Raw genomic sequence first — 18,506 nt, forward strand, 5'->3', positions numbered from 1 at the left:
CGTGGATCCCATCCCCTCCTCCTTAATATTCTCGTACTAAAATGAGACCCCCATTGCACACCCTTGGGGGATGAATAATAAGTATGTCAGTTAAATCACAATTCATTAAAATAATTATCATCAAAAAAAGAGTAAAATAAAAACAATAAATAACACGTAATAAATAATCAATACAATTTACATAGTCAAAATGAAAACATTACATTCCGACCGCAACAATCAGAGGAAAAGCGTCTGACCTCAGCGGCCCTCCTACCATCGACCGGCCAGCGCCAACAGAGCATGAATACAATGCGATGCAATGACAATTTTAACAAAAACACAGCCTTCAAACAAAATTGATACGTAACATTATTGTAATTAGGTCGTCATTGGTGCAACTACATCCTACACCACGCTCCGTAACTTGTTCTACAGGCCTCGTGCACAGATCGTCCGGCCCGCGGCCATACACCCGCATCCAACAATTGGTCGCACACACTAACGTACACATTATGTATACATATATAAACATTAATTTATCATAGTCAATATCATAAATAGGTATGTAGTACATCTCCTCTAAGTTGCCTCTAGAACGACAGTGCATAAACAATGAACCGTTATAAAGTATTGATAGTTTGTCGCGGCGTCTAGTACGGCCGGCGACGAGGATGCAGGTAGAGCAGGTTCAATTATAAACAGCGTATTATTGGCATCGATGCATATCGATCCTTTTGTAGCGAAAAGAAACGATTTGTCATCTGAAGATATATAATATATGCAAGCCGTTCCCAGTTTGAACTGAAAACTAAACATTATTCAAATGCTGAGACTACCGTCACTAGTCAGAAAGGACATACTTTTCATTACCATTAGCCTGGTTCGGTTTCTTTAGTCCGTGCTGGGAACGGCCCGACAGAACCCATGCAGCATGTATGATGCAATGTTAAAGACAGTCGTTATACAACCAACAAAGTACCAATACGCAAACAAGACTAGGCGATATGCCGAAGGCAGGAGCTCTGTCGACAGCGGTCCTCTAGTGTCCGACGACAATCACATAATCCATCTTAATTATCATGAAATCTACTCTATTCCTACTTGAACTAACGCCGACAAATTGTGATGAAATGAGAACAATGCTAGTCAAACCATTAACTTGTGATGTTCTAATTTTAGAGTACGATTAGTTTATCAGTCAGCTTCGGCCATCGCGTCAAATCAGGAGTCGGACACTAGATAACCGACGAACCGCTATATCGTACATTAACATTACACTACATACAACGCTAAATCACAAGATTATACGATAGTTATTGTATCATCAGAACCTCCCAAACCGAGTTGATATGAGATATATTGTACTATAATTTAGCCTCGAGCTTTACACGCTGGCTTCTGCCGCCGCCCGCGCCTGTCGGTGGCCTCCACTAGCTTGCATAAGTGGCAACACGCACGTGTACGCCGGGCCTCAATCAAGTTTAAGGTCACATGCCATTTGTTTTTGGTAATTCAACTAGCCTTGTATTCTATTAGCGAAGCGCTTTATGTACTGTCCAGGGTATATACCTACTGAATTGACGTAGGACCAGAATGACAGTTGAATAGCCACATCATGGAGCAGTTCCTACACATTAGCTCTCGTTTACTAACAATGAAACGTTTTCAATAGAACGGATGCTGTGTTGATAGCGACGCTAACGCGCCGGTCCGGTGTTATGTATATCCATAGTTTGTGTTCGGTGTTAATAATAACTGCCTCTAACCCGTACCTATACTATTGAAGATAAGATAAAGATAGTTATTTTCCAAGTAGGCATATTACAATGCGCTTATGAACTTCAAATAAAGCTACACCTCTCCTATTTAGCTTCAATCCACGAGATTCTGCCGTTTTTGGTTAGTTATCGAAATAATAACGTTATTCCTTTTTGTAACTTCACAGAGTATTACGCCTCTTTGTGGATTTAATTGCTAGAGACCTACAGTAGAATAAAGTAAGAAAGATAAACCGACACGGCGCGGCGGCAGAAGCGCTTTTCCTAACATTCAATTATTATTAGCCTTATCGGCGTTGCTTAAGGCTTAAAACAAATTACCGCCTTCTTCACAAGAGCTTTCCTTCCTTTGGGTCCCTTTAGGATTCTTTCATATATAAACAAAAATAATGAAAGATTAAAAAAAAATACTATACTGTTTAAGTAGAAGTAGATAGAGTTATTAAAGTTATTTAATCGGAGGATATATAAATAAACCTCGAGTTCAAGTAGACTTTATCTTATTAAAGAAGTCTACAGAATCAATGAAATAAGTGCAAACTTCTAACTGCCCATCGGTAAACCGTATGTTTTTACAATAAAGTTTAGAAATGGCTGCGGACAATATAGTAGGTACTCGGCTGTGGGCCTTTCACAATAATCAGTAAACGTATTGCAAGAAACTTCGCTTCACAGAAGCACGAACTTACGATATATATTTCGTTGCATATATAAAAAGCTGCGAATAAGAAACGACATATTTATAATGTAGTAAGTATAATAAACATCGACATTGCAAAAGAAGGTTCGGCGCCCCTGGAACTGAGACGGCAGGAGTCATAGCAGCGTCACTGACGACCAATCTGACAATGAGCGGGCTCAAGGACAACGAGACCAAGGGACAGGGTTGTCATCTACTCGATGCTACAGTATTAACAAGACAATCCTGATACGATACGATTGTGATTTTTTTTCATTTACTATTCAATATAATTGCTACTGGAAATACGTAGCAGTTTCATTAGATTTGTACACCAATTCTATTTTAATGATGCCTAACTGTTTCAGTTGAAGAGAGTTAAAAAGAGGGATAGAATACGTTATATAAGCGCTGCCTAGTTCGAGACCGCCTCAGTTCCTCGGTGCGTTCTGCATTTAACCTAGGACGATAACATTACAACAACGAGGGAATCAACTGTGTACTTTACAGAGTGAGAGTTCACGTGAAAACACGCACATGCAAGTGCCAGCCCTATGTGTCCACGTGAACATGTCGGTATTGGGGTCGATATAGGTGCTTACTTTACATTCCTTCTACTCTAATAACCCATCTAGTGTCAACAACTATCCTCCGCCCGGCCGTCGCGCTCGCGCCGCTAGCCACCGAGCGCAGTGATACGGTAATACTGAACCTTGGACTACGCCCGACCGACTCAAGCTTACATTTACCTGTATTTATCAAATTTACTATATCCTTTTAGCTTTAAATACACATATACACGTCAACGTCAAGAATTAAAGTTCTGTTCGCTATAAATGAAAGGTACATTGTATACTAGATAACAGACGGGTCGGCGGCGCGTGTACGTAGTTAATACTAGAGAAGCAATTGACTATGAAGGCGTCACAAAATATACGCTCTAACTTCACAACATACAATAAACGTTTTGAAAATATCGCTCTACAACTATTTATAAATAAACTTTGGAATATCAAGAATATGAAGGAGCCGGCGTCCACGCGGCCGCGACCGAACAACAGCGCCTAAAGAAGAGATAACAACGGTAGGATACACCTCGTACGCGGTGTCGAGGGACACGGCCCGCTGCGGAGCGGCCGTGCGCAAGCGTTAAAGCTACAGTAAGCGTAACGATTAAACTAGAGGGCGCCGCCGCCCGCTGCCACACACACACGCCCCTTGTCATGCTGATCGCGCGACGAGAAGGGGGCCAGCCAATATGACAATCGTTGATATCGCAAATTATGTATGGAAATAGGCATCATCATCTGTCATCCCAATACATTTTTTATTTTCTTATGCGTTTGTCGATGAACGACTGTCATCTTGACTAAGCCCCCGCCTAACCAAGATAACATTGAACAAGCGATAATCTAAAATAAAACATGTATCCGGATGACAGATGCGACGAAGTAACGTGATCATTTCCTTATATCAAATATCAAACATTTATTCAGCAAATAGGCCACAGGGGCACTTATATTATTTATGTTAGGGGTGGCGCAAATTGTCACATGGTTAGGCCCCCGGAGGCCCTAATCAACACGTTCTAACGATATCTGTCTGCAGTAGCTGCCTTTTGACAGTAGCTAGAAGGCTAGAACATCTCGTTAAAACTCCTTGAATAGGGTCCCCGATTTGTCAAAAACCTCTGCTCAAACGCGGCGGGGCGTGTATGTGTGGCGGTCGGCGGCGCGCCGGTGAACTCAGCCGATATGTGATCAGAAGCGGGACAACCTCAATTATTGCAACACCCTCTCGCTCACTCAAGCGCACCACGGAGATGAATACAACAGCAGGGAGGATTCAATGCAGTGTTATAAGCTTCGATTTCATTGTAGATGACGCCTTCAAACCTAAAAATTACAAACACAACGTCAATCGTTTTATCAGTTTCCGAATTGGAAAACCGAGCTTAAGCAGCGCCAGCTACAGAGCTGCTGAACGGACCTTATGCCTGTGCAATAAGGTTTACGATATGAACAGTATGAAGATTGTAACACTTTGTTGAATGACTCCTCCCTGACCAAGTCGGAAAGGCACTGCAGTACTGTGCTAGCGTCCTAACCGAGAAAAACGAGAAATCCACCGTTAACAATTTATTGAGCATTCGGTGCGAGACCCGAGTCCAGCGATCTTTGGATGCCGAGTACGATACGAGTACTGCGAACAGTACGAGGAACTAATAATTAAACCAGGCGCCTCTCCACTTTACAGGGAAAACAATTACTCGCTTCATAACTTCAAATGCAACCAAGTCTGTACTTTTAACAAAATCCAAATTATTTCACAAGTAATATTCTCATAATTAAATAAAATATAATAATGTACAACTACCTAAATACTTACAGAGTATAATGTTACAAGGTTAAAATTAATTACTCTCAAAAACAATGAAAATAGGTCACTTCATATTTTCATTCTATGCAAAGTGTCCTATTTTTATTGCTCTTGAATGTGTATTACACTGGTACTTTCGCAACATTTCCACTCGAGATAAGAAGTCTCAAGAGGAAATATGACGCAGTCATAAAACAAGACAACATGCCCTCATGGCCACATCCGTCGGAACATGCCAACAAACATACAAGCGAATAAATCGTAACAATACATGATATAGTACTATGTAAACGGCATACAAGAAAACGCATATAAAACAATATATTTTTACAACGAGACACATTTACAATAAGTTTATTTATAAATTAGTTAAGCTTGCTCTTTTATACAAAAACCAAATCCGGCGACGCCCGCGAGCACATCATACACAGGCATCATTCTCATAAATATGTACACACTCTTCATATAATATTGTACACATATTTATGGTGTCAACATGACACTTGAACAAAGCTTAGATATATGCTGCGGGTAAAACATTGTTATACACAATGATACAAGTGGAGAAGTTTAGGCCTTAACTATACACAAACATACAACATATTATCTGAACAGACTGTACTTCAGAACAATACCTGTTTGGCAGAATTTTGAAACTAGCTATAGCCAGATGTGACGAGATGTTCTAAATGATCTTGGCATGATTTTATTGTTAACAAAAAAAGCATGTGTAAATCATTTAGAATCTCGCTCGCTAGTATTGCCAGTGCAGACTGTATCTAGCTTTGTTCCACGTACAGACATTTCAGATACATTTGGAACAGACTATGCGCTTTTATTTCTATGTTCATTAAAATCCATTTTATGATTGTTTTGTTAGTCTTTACAAGCAAAATATTCATAAAATGGAATACCTTTGATCAATGTACTTTCTAAATGACAGTTACGTTCATAGAAACAAAACACCATAGTCCTAAACAAGTAAATACGAATAACTGGTTTCAAGTGCAAGGAAACTTACGATAAATAAGTGCTCGAGAGCCGAGGCGAAATCAACTCTAATACGCCAGCATTAAGGTTGCTTTCGCTCTGGCCAATTTGTCCAAACAGCTTCGCGTGGGACCCCTAATATAACTAAATGATACATGACTAGCGCGCGGAATTCCTCGTTCAGTTGGCATTTTGCAGCAGAGGACAAGTGGCGACCACAGTTTAGTACGTTCGATACTTCTCCCAAATGTACTTTTGATGTTTTTACTTAAAATCCTATTCGAGCGTATCATGAGCGGTTATAATACGAGTCTAAGTAGGTAAAAAAAGAGCATAATTGTAGGACATGTAAAGTCCTCATATATCAATTGTTATTGCTCCTTCGTAATTCATTGTCCTCGATATTATAAACATTACTTTCGAATCGAGGTTGACGGCAATTTGGTTACCGGCAAGCTTTTCAAGCCGCGTGATGGTTGTACAGTGGATGAATGACGATAGGACGAATATTTCAAATGCACGGAACTGGTACGGCGACCGTTAACATGTTCCAGGAATATCATTCATGCGATTAAATCAAACAATGTCATCCAACACTTAGCCCCAGCAGTCCCGCGGCCGCGGTTTCAATGACAATCAAAATTCGATTCTGAACTTAAAACTGAAGGTCGTATTTAGAATCGATCTTTATACTTTGTTCCGTCTCCATCAAAGCCTCGACGATGCCAATGTCGAGGTTGGATAAGATACGGCTAGTATATCGTTTGGCAGTTCGACGAAAGACCGCGATCCGTCTCTTTATACCACTGCAATAAGATTTACATATTGTTGGTTAATAAGTACGAAGGATGGTTTTCGACAGGGCTGAATTTAATCGCGTGGATGATATTCTCGTTAGCCAAGTGTCGCGCGCAGTGGTTCCCCGGCGGGAGCGGGAGCCACGGATGCCGGTGGCGGCGTCACTTGTCCCGGCGCGAGATGGCCAGCACGCGCTGCAGCTCGGCGTCCTCGCGGCGGCGGCGCCGCTCCGCCTCCTCGGCCAGGCGCGCCGACTCGGCCGCCGCCCACGCCCACTGCTGCTCCTCGCTCGGCGTCCCGCCCTGCTGCTGCTGCTGCTGCTGCTGCTGCTGCTGCTGCGCCGTCTCCTCCTTACCTCGTTTCTTCTGCTTGCTGCGCCCGATCCCGCCTATAGTGTGAACGAGACTCTTGGCGTACTTGACCGGCTTGGGCGACTTTTCCTTCTTGGGTAGCGTGTTCGGCCACGTCTCGTTGAGGTTTTTATTCTGGTCGCCGAAATCGGCCGCCCAGTCGTTTTTGGCCCAGTTGTCCGTTTTGTTGGCCCAGTTGTCCGTTTCATTGGCCCAGGTGTCGGTCTTGCCGGCCCAGTTGTCCGTTTTCCGGCTGGAATCGGTTCTCGTGTTGTCGTTCCACGCGTCGTCGGAGGTGGCGGGTTTGGCCCAGGCGTCGTCGGTGGCCCAGTCGTCCTTCCAGCCCCAGCCGTCGTCGGGCCGGGGCTCCGCCCGGGAGAAGGGGTCGCCGGGGGCGGGCGGCGCGGACACGCCGGGGGCGGGCGGCGCGGACACGCGGCCGCCCCGCTCGGGCCCGGGGAAGCCGTTGAGGTCGCCGCCGAACAAGTCGTCGGGCTGGAAGATGGCGGCGGAGCTGCTGCGCGCAAACGGGTCGTTGCTGTCGGCGGTGTCCTTGAAGGGGTCCTCGATGTTGAAGGGGTCCTCGTAGCGGTAGTCCTTGAAGGGGTCCTCGGCGAAGTCCACAGTCTGGACGAAACAAGCGGGTGAGCGAGTGTTGTGGTGATGTCGGGAGGGGGGGTGAGGGAAGGGTGAGGGTGGGGAGGGGAAGTGTACGCACGTGTCCGCTCCGGGCTGCGTCCGCTTAGCGCTGCAAGTGGGGACAAGCACGAGCCGAGTTAGCATGTTAGTGCACAGTGTTAATGATCACGCCGCTCCTGGTTCAGAGGGACCGGCGGCCTCGATACCCGCCGAATATAATGATAGCCACCTATATACCCTCGACAAAGGGTGATGGCAACAAAATTAAACCTAGCAAGAAAATAATTCAGTAACTTATATCAAATAGGGAATATTACACGAAACTCTGCGTATCCATCACAATCTGAGGGTCCACCGTGAAACAATAACATTGCAGTAATACTCCCTATTGGATCGAGACCCTTTCGATTAAAAAAAAATATTAAAAAAAGAACTTAGTTGAACTATTTCAATCTTGGTCGTTTTTCTATGGGGTATCGAGGTGACCGATCAAATTATTAGTTATATTAAAAGTTTAGTGGGTTAGTCTCCAGGAGCGAAGGCGCGTGCGCAGTACAAACAAACACAGCGACCACTCGTCGACCTTATCTCATCGGAGGAAGGTCCACAGTGGTCGAGGGTTTTGTCGGTACGCTCAGATATTTACATACAAGAGGTCGACGCACAAATGAAAATTAGAGAAAATATTTAAATAAATAAAATGGGATGAGGATTAAATATATACATTCAACAACGTTTTATTACAATATTTATACGTAAACATACCGTGGAACTAGATTTTAACTAGCAGTGATACTGACACCTAGGTGGCATGATGATTAAACTTGTATAAATTCTCTCCCACCACACATAACGACTATACAAGCCATCGGAGCGCTCAATTCAGTGGGTGTAGGGATTGCAATCCGGTCCGGCGGATCCGGTAATCCGGCCGGATCCGGCACTTTTCAGGAGCTACCGGATCCGGTAAAAATCACCGGATCCGGGCCGGATCCGGTAAAATAAAAAAAACGCCTAAATACAGCACGCGCTGTGCGTTTTAGATGAGGAAAAAGCGACGGATGAGTATGAAGTTTAATAAAACAAAAAACGAATGAACAAGTTTAAATTTAGTGAGATAAAAATATATTTATTATGATGATAACTGGGAACAGGAGAGAATTTCTTTTTCTTTCATGTTTGTGGCATGATATGACGATTACATAAATATTGTAATAGAAGGAAAAATTAAAGGCTGGAGATGCCATGGAAGGCATTTGTAATTTATGCTAGAGAGAAGGTTAATGTTGTGTAGGGACATTAAAACTAAAGAAATGAACAGGATTAAGTCGGCTGTACTCAACCGACTTGAGTTGAGCTCATCAATATGTGTGAATAAATATATGATAATATTGATAATCTTTAGTTTACTCCGATTACATATATGTGATAAAATATAGATTCTTTTCTATTCAAATTTAAGAGAGTATCGTTTGTCTTCACAATTTCATCCAATTTTATGCAATTTCCTTCATCTTCTGGTATGTATTGAATAGGTCAAAATATATCAATGTTATGAATCAGACAATTTTTATAAAAATGTATTTTTGATCTGTGAAAACCATTCTACTCTACGTCTAGCCAATACTTTATTTCATGCATGTAACTTTTCTTAGAGAGTCCCTTTCCGCGATGGTTTTATTTTAATACTTTTAATCCTACACTCTGTTATTTTTGCACGAGATCGCCGTGTCGCGTTTCGTTCCCTATAATTTGCCCTTCTATCCCTAAAAATATTTTTTTAAATCATACAGTCTACTACTTTCTCGTACAAAAAAATGAGAGCAAGATAATATTGGAGCGCATTTAATATAATTTTGGTAAAAGTAAAATATCTTCTTTTGTTACTAGAATTACGTTTACGTGTACTTGTTTGTTACGTTACAAAGAATTCAATCAAAGAACAGTTACGAAAACTTGTCCTTTCAAGGAGATCCATTTCTCACCCCACATCCCATCATCAGGCTTTGGAAACTAATCAAATTCATAATTATAATCGATAATTTGAGCACTTGTGAATGGTTAAATATAATAAAAAACCGATTTCATATTTTGTTTTTAAAGTGATATTGACTGTGCGGGTTCGGGTTCGCGTTGAGTGTTAAAAGTCAGAAAGAAAGTAGCGAAAATGTTTATTAATTGTTATTATATGAATGTTAATGTTATGAATGTTAAATGAATGCCCCCGGCCGCGATGGAACCTAAAGGTACACTAAAAATGGGTTAAAGTAAATTGTTGCTTTACGCGTGTTTTGCTGACAGCGCATGCACGCGCCGCACGAGGCTATAAACGTGTTGAAGGTGCAATGCACCGAACATCTTGCGGGGGGCAAACGATAAGATGAGATGAGAATGTTAAAATAATGATACAAGGTGATTGTACAATCGACTTAAAACTAGAATGTTATTCATTAAATGATATGTTCCTTAAAATTGGGGAGCTTCCCCTGTCCATATGTTTCGTTCCACTCATCTCGCGTGTATAACATGTTAGCACTCGCGCACTATTTATTTCTCCTTCACTGACACTTTTCGCGCGATTTCGCGCACTCACACTACACTTATCATCCCTAAAGGTTGTGTCACCGGTGCTGGTGCGACGTGCACTGCACGGCGTGGAGGCTGCACTCGCGCTCGCGCTCGCTCGGGGCGGCGGCGGCGGCGGCTGATTCGGTCGGCGTCTCTCGAAAATGTTATCCGATGCTGCTGCTTCCTCTGGATTTGTTGGGTTTGGCGGAGCTCTTAGAAGCCTCCGTTGGCACCGTTTTTTCCGCCAAATTAGTATAATTGCCATGATGACCATTGTGATCCAAAGGCAGTATATGGCAGTGTAGTGGTGTACATCATGTATAGAATAGTTGTTTTCGTCAGGTAGTTGACTTTCTTTTAGCGCTTTTATTTTTTCTTGTATGTTTTTATCTTCGTTTCTTTCCATAAAGTTCAAGCTGTTGTTTTCGAATTTTTCGACTGTAATGTTTAATATGTGGTTTATTGGGTCGATTTCTGGTGTAGGTATGTTGTATTTTAAATCTGCTTTACTTTGCATATTCATATGCGTGTGAATTGCAAAGTTATCTGTTTTTACAATGCAATTCTCTTCGATATAAATAATGTTAGCGCGTGTCAATGTTTGTGCCGTAACTCGATCTGTGCATATTGTTCGAAAATGACACCGATCGCAACAAAAATATAAGTAATAATTTGGCTTGGTTAAACTAATCCACTTGTTCTGGCACGCGGCTATGCTTGTTTTGCATTTTAAATTCTCCTTTTCGTCCTTTATACACAAATCCTGGTCGGTGTTCATTTTGTATATAGGGACCTTTAGCGGGCACATATAGGTAAACGTGTCTCGTATGTTACAAACTTCGAGATCTTTTTCCTGTAATGGCATGTATGTGTCTTTTTGAAGGTTCATTGCTACGTATTTTTCTATGGGGATAATGGATATCATATTTCTGTCTGAGCTATGCGGGACCGGAATAATGTCATAAAGATCGTAACGATCACGAGTTATTAATGGAATGCGAATCTCAAATATCATATATTGGTCAGTCATTCTTGCTTTAACTTTTAATACTTGGTAGATTTTTTGAAGGTTTGTTTGTGTATTGTCGATTGGTAGGGTAAGGTCGCTTAGAAGCTGACCGGATATAATGTTTAATTCTTTTTGTAGTTGCTCGGGGCTAATAATATGTATGTTCATTTTATCATTGTAAATGTTAGTTATGGTCTCTAATAACATGTCTTGAATTGTTTTAAGGTGGTTTAATAAATTATTTGCAGCCATGGCCACGACTGTAAATTGAGATATGCTCTCTGCGGCTGTAATTTCTTTCTCTATTGCAGTGGTGTGGTTTTCTAAAGAAAGTAAATGTTGGTGTATTAATTTGTGTTGCTTTTGTATTGTATCTTTCGTTCTCAGTAGCATGTTATATTCGGCTTCTACGATTGATGTTTGATTTTTCCACATTGTGACGAGGTGTTTTTCGTTTGTTCTGATAAGACTTATATCTTTATGGTATTGTTGAGCGAATCTGTCATCTAAGACTCCGAATAAAGTATTCGCCAGGTTCCCGACACCGTTGACAAATCCCCGTCTCTTGCGTGTCTGCTGTTTCAGCTGATGTCTGGATAATACTTTATTGTAATGTTGCAGCTCATTGTATGAATGCCGTAGTTGTAGAAGGATGACGTCACAGTGTGAAAGGCTTCTTACTTGTTTACAAATAGTTTCCAATTGTTCGTTGTACTTTTTGTATGCGGATACTCCTTCCCAGAAAGGGCTCATGTCGTAGTACGCAATTAGCTTCCAGTCGTCTCTAATTAGCTGCATTGTTCCTAGTTTATCGAAGTACAACCCTTGACCCTCGTTAATAGGTGTCATTCTGACACAATTTCCAGCTGTCAAAAATGTGAGGAAATAAAATAGCATCATCAACATGGTTGCCATGTACCCCCGTTTGGCTGTTTTTTTTGTTTTTGATCGCTTCAGGGAATTTTGTTCGGCTGGTTGATTCTCTGGTTTAGACTTTTCCAGGGGCAAGAGAGATAGTTTTACTATGGGTCTTTTGAGTATTCCCTTTTCTGTTTTTAATGTTACGACTCTCACATATCCGTCTTGACCCACGTGCACGTCGATTACTCGCCCTAGCGCCCATTTTCCTGCCGGCAAATTATCTTCGTGTATGACCACTATATCTCCTATTTCTAGGTTTTTCTGAGGATCGCACCATTTCTGTCTTGCTGTAAGTAGGCTTAAGTACTCAGACCTCCACCTTTTCCAAATATCACTGAATATTTTTTGTGTCAAATTCCATTTCGTGCGTGCGTCCTCGTATGTTTCCATTATAGTGACTCCTGCTCTACCTTGTAAGAAGTGAGCTGGGGTCAGTGTATTTAGGTCATCAATGTTTTCGGTTAGGGGGCATAGTGGGCGGGAATTTAGACAAGCTTCCAGTTGGGCCAAAACTGTTGCGTACTGTTCGTAAGTAAGTTTTTGTTCACCCACTACCCGTTTTAAATGGTGTTTGAGGCTTCTGACTGCTCTTTCCCAGAGCCCGCCAGCGCTGGGCCAGGACGGGGCATTAAAATGCCACTCGATTTCCATTTCGGCGATTTTTGCTAAGAAGTTATCGTCGAATGTGTTTTGAATTTCATTCCACTGTTGTTTCAAAATGTTGTTCGCGCCTACGAAGTTGGTTCCTTGATCAGAGTATAGATGCTTTGGGGCTCCTTTTCTGGCGGCCATCCTCCTTAGAGCTGCCAGGAATGCTGAGCTTGTTAGTTCTGTTACAAGCTCTAAGTGTACTGCTTTTGTGACCATGCAGATGAAAACGGCAACGTAACCTTTCAACGTTCTGCTTCCACGCGCCTTGCTTGTTTTTATGTCAACAAATCCTGTGTAATCGACTCCGGTGTGAAAAAATGGTTTTGCTTCGTTAACACGGGCGGCAGGAAGATCGCCCATCAGTTGATATTGTTTTTTCCCATCAATTTTTTGGCACTTGACGCATTTTCGAACTTGTTGTTTGACTCTATTGTTTCCGCCCATCACCCAGTACTCTTCTCGCAGCTTGCTTGAAGTGAGCTTGGCACCTCCGTGAAGTGTCATCAGGTGGGCGTGTTCTATGAGTAATGTAGCAAGACGTGATTCCTTGGGAATGATTTTTGGATGTTTCATCTCGTAAGGTAAATGCGCTTCTTCGAGGCGACCTCCAACTCGAAGGATATCGTTGCTGTCTATGAAAGGGTACAATGTGAAAAGTTTGCTTCTTGTTTCAACTTTATTGTGCGTACGTAAGTGTTCAATGTCCTCTCCTAATTCGTTGTTTTGTACACATTTTATTATAGCCAATTTAGCTTTTCTCAACTCCTGTAATGTGAGATAGCTTGGTAAGCGTTGTCGCTTTAAAGTAAATGCCCTCAATATGTAGGCTACGATTCGTGTTACTTTTGTAAAAGAATTATATTTTTCTAATAAATTGTATATGATATCATGTTTGTTATTGTTTTGAGCTATATTCGACGCATATGATTTTTTCTCCTCTTCTGTTGTAGTATATGTTGGTTTTTGAGAACGTTCAAGTTCTGGCTGGAAATCAGCTAACCAAGTCGGCCCTGACCACCATAGAGAGTTGTCTTTTAATTGAGATGCTGTTTGTCCTCTGCTTGCAGCATCCGCGGGATTCTCTTGTGATTTTACATAGCGCCATTGTTCTTCGGGCATCACCTGCTTTATTTGTTGTACGCGATTTGCGACAAATGGCTTCCAACGGCTTGGTTGACCTTGCAACCATCCAAGGACGATTTTATAATCACACCAGCCAAATGTCTCCACTGTATGTTGTTGTAAAGATGTTTTTATTTTTGCCATTAGCTTCGAAAGAAGATGTGCTCCACTTAATTCGAGCTTTGGAAGTGTTAATTGTTTCTTGTGTGAAACGATTTTTGTTTTCGCTGCGACGAGAATTGGTTTTGTTTGATCTTTAATCCGTGCATATACTACACAGGCGTAGGCTTCCAGTGATGCGTCACAGTACCCGTGCAGTTGAATTATGTCATTCTGTTTACATAATAGCCATCTGGGTATTTTACATTCATTAATTAGGTGAATGTCTTCCTGTATTTTGGACCATTCCATGTATATCTCTTCTGGTATAGTTTGATCCCATTGAACGTTTTGTTTCCACACTTTTTGGAATAAAATTTTGAGTTTGGTGCTAAGCGGTGCAAGCCAGCCTAGTGGGTCAAATAGCTTGGAAATGTCTGATAGGAGAATTCTTTTTGTTGGTTTGTTTTTCTGTTTCTCAATTTTACATTGAAATGTAAAAATGTCTTCTGCTGGATTCCAACATAAACCGAGTGTTTTCGATATGTCATCTTGTTTAAAATTTATTAGCAGGTTTTGGTTTTCTTGGTTGTTTTGTATATGTTGCAATACTTCTTGTTTGTTTGAAGACCATTTTCGCAAATTAAATCCTGCTGTTTTTAATAGATCTGTTATGTTGTTAATTATTTTTATAGATTGTTCTATGGAGTGCGCACCATGTACCAGGTCATCCATGTAGAATGATTCTTCCAAGACTTTCGACGCTTCTGGGTAGTTTTCCCGCTCGTCACGTGCTAGGCTCTTTAGCGTCATCATGGCCAAAAAGCTTGCACTTTTTGTTCCGTATGTAACTGTTGTAAGTTGAAATGATCGTAGTGTCCCATCTTCGTCTCTCCAAATGATTTTTTGAAGGGGTTGGTCGTCTTCATGCACTAGGATCTGACGGAACATTTTTTCTAGGTCAGCGCAAAACACAAACTCGTATTGCCTCCATTTTAATAATAGTGTTTGTAAATCTTTTTGTAAATTTGGGCCCCTGTACATTAAGTCGTTTAGTGAGTATCCTGTTGATGTTTTGCTGGAAGCATTATACACGACTCTATACTTGGTAGAAAGTGATTCTGCGCGTTCCACAATGTGATGAGGATAGTAACACTCCACCTTGTTGTTGCTTACGGCAGGTTTCATATGCCCTAAGTCGCTGTATTCCTTCATGAAGGCTTTGTATGCTTCAGCTAGCTTGCTTTGGTTCTGGAGCTTCTTTTCCATGTGCTTGAATTGAGCTATCGCTTTTGTTTTAGAGTCGCCTAACTTTTCTTGAAAGTTTGGTTTCATGGGAATGCGCACTTCGTATCTGCCGTCCACTGTTCTCTTTGTGTTTTCTTCAAAGTGTTTTATGCATTCCAAATCTTCCTGTGACAGATTGCCTTCTTCTGTTATGTCTTCCACTTCCCAAAACTGTTGTATCTCTTCTAAGTTGTTTATGATTATGTTACAATGGTAGGTTTCTAGTTCTTCTTCGTCGTTTCCGCTTAAAAGCCATCCGAGTTGGCTCTCTTGCGCGAGAGGCTGCAACTCATTTTCACCCCTTATTTTACCATCTAAGATTATCTGAGCGTTTATAACTGATCCTAGAAGCAGATCTACTGGACGACTAACGTTGAAGTCTGGGTCGGCCAAGTTAAGATTCCGTATCATGGACCACGAAGGCTTTGAGAATGTTTCGCCCGGTAGGCATTTCACAACTTTGTTCATGATAAAAACTTTCGCATTAAATGTGAAATCATTGTACATCGACTTACATTGTATTTTCAGTTTGCCCTTACAGTCGTTTTCTTTCTCTCCTAATCCATAGATGACGCCAGAACACTTATCTCGTTTTAAGTTAAGTATCTGAGCGGCCCGTTCTGTTATAAGTGAAATTTGGCTTCCTGGGTCTACCAGGGCCCGAAATGTGTGATATGTGCCATCCGCTGCCTGCACTTTCAGTATGGCGGTAGCTAGTAAAGTTTCACAGAATGAAGTCTGTGAAATGTTTGTTACGTATTCCATCTGTTTATTCGAAGTAATTGCATTCGTTGCATATGTTGAGGTCGATGACTGAGTCGCTGTAGTTGCACTTTTTACACACGCCTCGTGTAATAATGTGTTATGTTGACCTGAGCATTTCTGACATGTTTTATTGGAATTGCAAGCATTTCCATTATGACTAAATAAGCAATTTATGCATAACGCGAGTTTATTGACCGTTTGGAATCGTTTTTTCCATTGGCATTTGCAAAAATTGTCGACAACTGTATATTCCGTGTGGAAACTTGCACAACGGACATTTGATACTTGAAACGTGCATCGTTTTGGCAATAGTTACATTGCTTTTGCTGGCTCCACTATTGCTGTTGTAATACGGACGATTATTGTATGATTGAATAGGTTTCTTCATGTTGTTAGAAGTCGATGACTGTTGAGAGTTCACTCTGTTGATTGGGGGTTCTTGCTTTCGCCGAGATGTTTCGAGACTTGTAAACTTTCCTTCTAAGAAATCAAAGAAGTCTTTCAGTACCGGTAATTCCCTTGAGTTTTTCAATGACTCTATGTAGTCTTTATGTGTTTCAGAGTCGAGCTTTTGAGTTAAAATATAAACTATCAATGGATCCCACGTACTAATGTTTACCCCTAAATTTTTAACTGCATGCAGGCACTCTGTCGCCGTGTCATGCAGTTTCTTTATTTGGGCTAATGTTTGCTGTTGCATGCTAGGGAGCCCAAATAGTATGTTCATGTGAGAGTTAAATATTAATTTAGTGTTATTGTATCGATTGTTAAGAATCTCCCAGCAAACTACATAATTATCCGAACTTATCTGAAGATGTTGAATTAGACGCTCTGCTTCTCCCTTCACTTTTGACTTCAAAAATTGCATTTTTTGAGCGTTCGATAAGGCCGAATTATTGTGAATTGCTTCACTGAATAAATCTTTGAAAGACACCCATGAATTATAATTTCCGTAAAACGTAGGGATGTCTAAAACTGGTGTAGATTTAACTTTATGTTTTACAGACCACACTTTTTTATTAATGTTTTTCTTCATCATGTTGTAGGTTTTTTCATGCTTGTTGAACGTATCTTCATACGCTGTATCACTTTGGGAGTCCTCGCTTTCCATTTCCCAATGCAATGTATCGATAACTGACCAACGAGCCTCCAATGTTTTGAGAGCGTCCTCGAGCTCCCACTTCTCTGTTAATTGGTCAATCTGAATGTTATTCACGGTCCGCGCAAAGGCTTTTAAGTTAGCTTGTTGCTTTCGCATCAATTCGTCCATCTTACTTTCTGTCCCCCTCTGCTGTTTGTTACCTCCAACTTCGGTGACGGATGCTGGTTGATCATCCTTTGCTGATGTTTCAGGCCGGTCCTTGTTGAGAGTTGTAGACGTGTTTGCTTCTGATGGGTTGAGGTCGATCTTAGATTCAATGCTCTTTTCCAACAATGCTTGATACCCTGCTGTTAGCTTCTTGTGGAAAGTAGAATATGTTTCCTTAGCGCTCTCATAAATCCTGTTAGTAAAGTACGAATTAGACCGACTCTCTACCATACTTATCTGTTCATGGTTAAACTGGAACTCGTTCCATAATTCGTTTAACGTATCTAAACGCGTTTTAAAATATTCAAGCTTCGTCTTCCTATCCGAACTATCTTTTTTAAAGTTAGAGAAAGACGCCTCAATAAGCCGCTGAATCTCTCCTTGACGTTGAATGTAAGCCATCTTGATCGACGAAGGTTAAGTAAAATAAGGAAAGATCTTACTTGAATATCTCTTAGCGCTGCTCTGTTACTGCCAATACCACCACTGTTGCTGTTGAGACTCTGCTACTCCTCTCCTTCAAACGCTGCAACCCTCACTCGTTGTTTTAAAAAGTTCGTTCACCTCACACGACTATCAACCACAGTATCAAAACGCGCGAGATCCGGTTCGAAGGACCTTATGCGGGTTCGGGTTCGCGTTGAGTGTTAAAAGTCAGAAAGAAAGTAGCGAAAATGTTTATTAATTGTTATTATATGAATGTTAATGTTATGAATGTTAAATGAATGCCCCCGGCCGCGATGGAACCTAAAGGTAAACTAAAAATGGGTTAAAGTAAATTGTTGCTTTACGCGTGTTTTGCTGACAGCGCATGCACGCGCCGCACGAGGCTATAAACGTGTTGAAGGTGCAATGCACCGAACATTGACATTGTAACACTTTTTACTACTAAGTTCTATGTTATTGTTAAGAAGTTAATAATAACTTCAAATTATAGAGTTAGGAATACGTATTACGCAAAAAACTAGAAAACCATGTCATTTAATTAACTTTAATATCCCTATACCAATCCGGATCCGGTCCGGCCGGATCCGGCCGGATCATCGCCAAAATCCGGCCGAATCCGGCCGGATTGAAAATCAATCCGGTTTGCAATCCCTAAGTGGGTGTTACGGCTATTATGGTGTTAGCGCAGAATTTACATGCGTACTGTTTTTGACACGCTAATCGAAAGTGTTCC

General features: G+C 41.3%; 1 protein-coding gene across 1 annotated transcript; it reads right to left on the bottom strand.

Moving 5' to 3' along the window:
* Positions 1–9,749: 9,749 nt before the first annotated feature.
* Positions 9,750–16,208, bottom strand: LOC133527624 (uncharacterized). Its single transcript, XM_061864705.1, has one exon. The coding sequence runs from the start codon at positions 16,015–16,017 to the stop codon at positions 10,039–10,041; it is 5,979 nt and encodes a 1,992-aa protein (XP_061720689.1). The 5' UTR covers positions 16,018–16,208; the 3' UTR covers positions 9,750–10,038.
* Between the last annotated feature and the right edge of the window lie 2,298 nt (positions 16,209–18,506).

This window comes from Cydia pomonella, chromosome 18, assembly GCF_033807575.1.
Source record: "Cydia pomonella isolate Wapato2018A chromosome 18, ilCydPomo1, whole genome shotgun sequence".
Taxonomy (NCBI): domain Eukaryota; kingdom Metazoa; phylum Arthropoda; class Insecta; order Lepidoptera; family Tortricidae; genus Cydia; species Cydia pomonella.